The sequence below is a fragment of the Aphanomyces astaci genome (assembly GCF_000520075.1).
Source record: "Aphanomyces astaci strain APO3 unplaced genomic scaffold supercont1.1, whole genome shotgun sequence".
NCBI classification, from domain to species: Eukaryota; Oomycota; class Saprolegniomycetes; order Saprolegniales; family Verrucalvaceae; genus Aphanomyces; species Aphanomyces astaci.
In genome coordinates, this window is record NW_009798264.1 from 569,503 (window position 1) to 576,416 (window position 6,914).

Here is a 6,914-nt window from a genome sequence, read left to right on the forward strand (position 1 = left end):
AGGATATAGTCCATATAGATACACTATATAGGTTATATAGTGTATACAATTATAGTATATAGTGTATATATAGTATAATTGCATCTGTATATACCGTATCATAAAAGTATACTGCCCATACAGTGTCACGATATAGTCTATATAGAGTACCTATATGGACTATATCGTAAATATATCCTATATAGTTCACCTATATAGTCTATATAGAGTCCGGTTAACGTCTAATATCCGCATAGACTTGACGATGTCGATACATGTTGTTACAGCCACCAATTCATTTTCACTTTTGCGTACATCAATCGAGCGAATGGAGCATGTTAACAACGCCGGCCATGACCCACCGTTTGAGGACGATCCCCTGGACCAAGTACCTATGGACGACGCTCCGGTGGATGTGGAATTGTATGACATGGCGGACGTGGCTGACTTTTCGTGGCATGTGGTGTTGAGGGTGCATGCAAGTCGGTCTGTTAGCCGAGTCCATGTCATGCCCCAGTGTTTAGGTGCTATGAGTTTTGCTATGAAGACCAAGCGCTGGCGGTGCCGCCGTAAGGCCTACGAAGGCAGTGAACATTCTTGACGCCCACGCAAACAACAGATGTACCAACTTCGTCATAGGGATTCTGGAGCCTTGGAACCAGGACTTGAATCGCATTCCACGCTCGACAAAGCCGCTGGGCGTCGTCATCGCGGAAGAAGAAATCTCCATCGAGGCTTGCGTGTATTGGTACAACTATTGTCGCGAGCTCTGTTCCAGTGAAATTCTGCGGTCGCCTATGGTGGTAGGTTCATCACTATATCGTTATTATATAGATCTGCACGTATACATGTCTATACGTATATGCGTCTATATCGAGATAGGTCTATATCGTTCACATCAAGTCGTTTATGATAGGTCGGCCGTCGTGGCATCACCGTTGAGATCGATGAGGCCACTACCCTGAGTACTGGATATTTGGTGGAGTCGATCGGAGCACGAAGAAATGGTTCGGCGTTGTCACTGGTGCGGACCGAACCAAGCCGACTCTGTCCCATTTGATCAAGAAGCACATTGCACCTGGGACCCATATCATGTAAGACACTATATGATGCTATATAGAGGTTCCTATATACGTCTATATCGTTACATGGAAGTGTCTCGTAGATCGGACAAGTTTGGATCATACATTTCTTCAAATGAACGTCACACGCTCGTGAACAACACCTTGTTGGCTAACCAAGACTACTACCATGATTGGGTCAATCATTCAGAGAACTTTGTGAACCCACAAAATGGAGCGCACACGCAATCCATCGAAGGCGTTTGGGAGATTCGTATCGAACGGTTCGCGAAGGCCATGCGGGGAATGCACCGACCGCATCTCCCTTTGTACTTGGACGAGTATTTGTGGCGAAGTTGGTACTTCCCACTTGGGTCTGACGGCAAAATGTATTTCAAAGGCTTAGTATGTGCTATCCGTAAGAACCATTCGTAAATCTATTTTGTTCGATATAATGAATATAGTACAGCTGTAGTACATAGTAGTACTACGTACGTAGACTTTCTGTATACTACGTAGTACTCGAAATGGCCAAGTCGGATAAATTATCCGGATAATATGGGAGTTCTTGATTGGCCGCTGCATATAGTGTTGTTTGTTGTTGTCGTAAGGTAACGCATCGAAATCCCGAACAGCATCAAAATCGCGAACAGTGTCAATTTTGACCAATTAATGACTTCCCTTGGTGGCCGATCAAATTCTATTGGCTATGATTATATTCACCACTCCATGTTGGCACAATCAAATTCAATCTAATTTAATTCCAAAGTGTAATATATTTGCATCCACTATGCTGTGGTTGAATTCTGTCATTAAAATGGTGTCGAATATAATGATTTTCATTGACGTTTTGAATTTAAACATCCAGATTAAAATTGGCGGTGTTATTTTGCAAATTTTTATAGCATCATACTTAACACAAGACATTTTAGTGTTCGCGATTTCGGAATTCTTGAAGTTCCCATCTCGGCGTGAAAGTGGTGATAATAATTTTCGTCCAAATCGCAAAACTCATTCAATTGTGCTGGAAATGGCACAATAAAATGGAGCTTGAATTATATTTTCTTTGGGTACCCTCAGATTTTCTCAGAGTAGTCTAGTTTCTCCAGGACATCAACTTGAATGGACAGGTCAAATTTTCGGCAAAAAGTGTTCGGGATTTCGATGCGTTACCTTACCAGTACTGTAGTTATGAACGTTTTAAACAGGAACTATATTGGATTATATAGCTTGCGGGGGATTAACAGCTTGCGGGGGATTAACAGCTGTAAACAGTATCATGCTGGGGAATGGGCGATGCTGCTGGTTTGGAGAGCCCATCGCACAGCACGATCCTTAGCTACCTGGTGAAGCAACATACTGGAACAATGCAAAAAGTTTGTTGGGTGTTCAGCATGGTGTCGTTTAACGTACGCTCTTGACCCCGGTGTTTGGCGAGGTCCGTTATTCGAGCTTAGGATCTCCCAAGCGTCATCCGTGCCCTCGTCGTCACCAGCCTCGATGGCATTCCAGAACCAAGCCTCCATATCCGGAAGTGTCAGTTATGCGGATATATACCGTTTTACTGTTGGGCTTGCCATACTGTACAGTGACGTTAAATGTCAAAATACAGTCTGATTATACCGTCGCACCATTGGGATCCCTAAAAGGTGGATGTTGAAAACTCGTTGGACAACACTATCGTGGGCATTTACCGTGCAGCTCGCAATGCACACTAACGTAAATTTACCGATATATGGCCACACAAGTGTGAGCAAACTGTACCGGTAGGAGTTTGAGCAAGATTACATTTTTACGTGAGAGTAAGCGGCCTTGTGCGAAAGGCAGAAACGCAGTATAACGTTAGTACCGTAATGATTCGTAGAATGGAGGCTCTATGTAAGCGCAGAAGAGATATGCGGTATCGACTTCGATACATGACTTCTACATATATACACTTAGGTGTACTGCCCGCGATATGCACCTTGACTTGGCACTCGTAAGCCTGGCGAGGCTCAGTCTTCGTCGACGTTCACATGAAATCAATTGGCCAATCATGTCCAAGGAATTTAATATTTTGACCAATCAGTGTCTGTACGATGGCGGTCGTGCAAATTCCAATTACTGGTACTGTGAGCTTCTCCTTGAGCCAGTAGTGCGCAAAGAAAATGTTGCACACCAACGTGAACGCGCCGATGGGCATGATGGTACAATACTGTACTGTACAGTAAATCGTCAAAGCTAATGAGACAAACGTTCTGAAATCTATGGAGATGGATATGTATCCGGATGACGTCAATTGGAACCGGATGACTCACAATTTCGTTGTTCTACATTTCAAAAAATGTCGCGGGATGGGATGTTGAAGGTGGCGGCGGTCCTCGAAGGCGACTTGCTGTCTCTTTCTAGCCTCGAGCTTTCTCGAGGAATGAAACGATCGTTGAGAGGAAGAAGCAGCTTGCGGGAGCCGCCCACCAGCGAGTATCGCGAGAAACGGCGGCTCCAGGATCGATTACGGAAGCGCCGAAGCAAAGAGGTGGCGCATTTGGAAGCCCAGGCGCTCAAGGATGAAGTGCGGCAGCTAGAGGCGCAACTTAAGCGCATGAAGGCGCGAGAACCGTCGTCGACCAATTACCTGGCGAAGGTGCAGGCGCTACAAGCCGAAATCGCACGTGCGTACGAGGAGCAACACCGGCTTCGGCATACCCTTGTCCACGAAGTGGAAAAAGGCATCGTGTACCAAAGTTTGTCATGGCAGCCGTCCGAGTCTGAGGTACCAGAAACCGCTGTTTCCCTCCGACACTCCTGTTCGCATGTAGATGGTTCTGGATCCACGGAGGGACCCTTGGATGATGCATTCGTTCCCTGCCGACCCCGCGGCGCACGACCAAGCCCTGCGAGGCATCATGACTCAGCAACTCTGCAAACTCACTCCAGAACTGTACTCGCGACTGCCCATGTCGGCCGAGGGCCGGCCGTTCAGCATTGTACTGGACGACGTCGGCCAAGACATTGCGTTCCTCGAAATGCGCAAGTACAGTCTCATGCGCGCCGATTCCGCCGACGTGGCCCACAGCATCTTTCGAAACTACACGTTCGAAGCCCCGTCGTCGTCATCCTCGTCCGACACTCAAGTACCTGCACTGGACGATCCCAACTCGTCTCATATACTACTTGTAGCTCGATATGTTTGGCAGTGATTTGGCCCTCGTCACCCACCGCACGTCGGACGGATCGACTAGGCGCCGCATCCTGAGCATCGTGTCCCATACACGGGACCGCGTCGTGCTCTTGCTCCGGTCGCTGCACTACGACGCCACCACGGCTTCGTACTCGCCCGAAGTGTACGTCGGATGGTTAGTTTGCGAGAACGTGCCGATGCCCGACGGCAGCCCCCTCTGCGCCTTGCGCGGATACACCCAAGTGTTTCTGCAGACCACGCCCCAGCATGCCGCCGCCGACTACACGGCGTACATGAGCCGAACGACCATAAAGAACGCCTTGGTCAACCAAGTGCTGCGGCAGTTTAACGCCATCGTGCTCGATTGACTACTCCATCCTCCATTATATTTCGTTCGTGAGTTTACTACTAGTATAGTAGTTGGGGATTCCAAGCTGAGTGTGACGAAGAAAGCAACCCTTGTGCCCCTTGCCACCAATCATTCAAAAGAATACTAGTATTCTAAGCACGTACTATGATAACACGATTCCTTGAGAATAGTACGACAGTGGTGTGCCCTACTATAAGTGAGGATGTCGACGATGTCATTCGATTGATTGATTGGTCATGTATTACTGTGGATTATTCGATACTACTTCGAAGTATTAGTATGAATTTCCAGACCATCGAATCGTGAATCGAATCTTGAATCGATCTACTATTGGCTAATCCTTTGTGCAGTGGATTTGATTGGCTCTTACACAAAGGGACGAGTACATTCAACCAATCAGAACCCCGGCGTGATTCCAGATCGATTCGACAAACCCGGCAGTTTAGAGCGAAATCACAAGACTTGCGTACATATTCCACAGGGAGTTGCGGGAACAGGACACAAATACATCACTACTATAGTATGATTAATTAAAGGTTCTTGATTATTCCTTCTAATCGTGGTGTACCATTGTCGGGATATATTAATACCAAGTAGATTTCCAATTTAAGGGACATATTTGTTGCTGCCGGGAAATCGGCACTGAGGAATGGGTATCGACTTCTGAAAACTGATAATTGAACTGCAAACACAGGTCCATCCAACAATCACTGAGACATCCATTTTCACAGTATCTATCACGTCCTAATGTCCCATTTTCTAAGCAGAAGCACCTCAAAAGTAGCGGACAATTTAAGAGACATATTTTAAGCTTGATCGTAGTATTGATCGTTGCATATATTTTTTGTGGTTAGGGTATAAAATTCTGTCAGGTACATATGCAACCTTAACCGGTTATGTATTTATAGAGCCCATTAGTTAATTGATTCATATAAAACACATGGGATCAAGAAGAACATTTATTTAAAGAGATATTTCATCACAAATTTTAAGGTGGGTGATTCCCTTAAATTGTCCCATGTCTCTTAAATTGGAAATCTACGTTACTAGTACGTAGGCAAGATGTCACGTGCGAGTAAACAGGCACTGAATCTGGGCGTGTAATGCGCGAGTCAGGTACAAATTATTATTCGCTTGAACATCTTTATGCTAATATTTGTATTCGTATGCGTATTTTTATTCATCCCCTTTGCATACAACCTGCAGATTGTGCATGTGTACTGACTGTATGTAGTACATGCAGGAAAGGCTCAGCGATTTCTCAATGCGTACTGCACAACGGGTCACGAAACTCTCGATTCCTCATAACAACAACCAATACTATCAACAACACCTTATTCCATGTCGCCTGAATCAACAGCTGTAGAGAACGACAACTTGGAACTTGCCAAATTCGTGGTATTTCAAGAACCAGCCCGTACATGCGGCTAAGATGCCTCATGCCAGAGAGAGCTGCGAATGCACAGACTATGCTGCATAGGCTGACCTAGTAATGGACTATCTTGTAGTACGAGTTGTATTGCTGTAAGTATTACACTGCTCGAGAAAGAGTCATCAAAGAATTTCGATATAATTAGGAAGCGTGTCAGTACTGTACAGAGAACCCCGGAAAAGTCCGACCCCCCCAAAATATCCGACCACCTGTCTAAATTGATGTAATTTTATTCATTGTCGACGCACCTTTGAAATTGAATTTATCCATCACGAAGCCAATCACAAAGCAGTATTAATGCAAGTTTATGATTGGCCTATCCAATTTCAAAATTTGAAACGCTTCACTTGACATCATGCCGACGCGACACCGCAAGAAGTCATACTCCATCGACGAAAAGCGAAAGCTCCTGGCTATGTTCGAAGCCACTGTAACGAGCCATCGCAAGTTCTGTGCGGAGCATGGAATACCTCGAAGTACGTGGATCGACTGGCAAAAGCGCCGCACAGAACTTGCGACGACTCGACGCAACGCCAAGCGCCCAACGTTGGGTGGAAAAAGCAATTCCGCGTCCCCACATTGTAGTTGTGTAAATAATAGATACTGTGTTGTGATCTTAATTATGTGCTCGGTAGGAGTGTTCTCTGGATAACCCCCCGTCGTGAATCCAATAGATTTCTGTAGTAGGTGATTAAAAATAACAATGTTGAATATTTTTGTCATGTTGTATATCACTTGACAAAATATATCCCTCGGTGGGATTTGAACCCGGGGCACCTGCATTTCAGACTGTGTACGTAGTGCATTTAGCTGCAGGATACATGAAAAGGGGGGGCAAAAAGTGGATTTCGAGGTGGTGTCATCACCAGGGAGAACGATCGTCCCTATAGCGTCGCAAAGAAATGACTAACG

The 6,914-nt window shown here is 45.6% G+C and overlaps 2 protein-coding genes across 3 annotated transcripts; both read left to right on the top strand.

Moving 5' to 3' along the window:
• Positions 1–307: 307 nt before the first annotated feature.
• On the top strand, positions 308–1,515 carry H257_00214 (hypothetical protein; the record flags this gene model as incomplete). The annotated part of the gene is made up of 5 exons (XM_009822790.1): positions 308–548; positions 619–782; positions 982–1,073; positions 1,145–1,445; positions 1,510–1,515. 5 exons carry the CDS (start codon positions 308–310, stop codon positions 1,513–1,515), a joined length of 804 nt encoding a protein of 267 aa, XP_009821092.1.
• Positions 1,516–3,358: 1,843 nt separating this feature from the next.
• H257_00215 lies at positions 3,359–4,723 on the top strand. Of its 2 annotated transcripts, XM_009822791.1 has the most exons (3): positions 3,359–3,792; positions 3,839–4,153; positions 4,200–4,723. In XM_009822791.1, the coding sequence occupies exons 1-3, from the start codon at positions 3,364–3,366 to the stop codon at positions 4,566–4,568; spliced, it is 1,113 nt and encodes a 370-aa protein (XP_009821093.1). In that variant the 5' UTR covers positions 3,359–3,363; the 3' UTR covers positions 4,569–4,723. The 2 variants fall into 2 exon arrangements, with proteins under 2 accessions (XP_009821093.1, XP_009821094.1); XM_009822792.1 differs by having other exon boundaries at positions 3,839–4,723.
• Positions 4,724–6,914: the final 2,191 nt, after the last annotated feature.

Coding starts and splice junctions, on each gene's coding strand:
- H257_00215 (XM_009822791.1), top strand. CDS start 3,364: ATGTCGCGGGATGGGATGTTGAAGGTGGCGGCGGTCCTCGAAGGCGAC. Junction 3,793..3,838: donor GGCAGCCGTCCGAGTCTGAG/GTACCAGAAACC, acceptor GTTCGCATGTAG/ATGGTTCTGGATCCACGGAG. Junction 4,154..4,199: donor CATCCTCGTCCGACACTCAA/GTACCTGCACTG, acceptor TACTACTTGTAG/CTCGATATGTTTGGCAGTGA.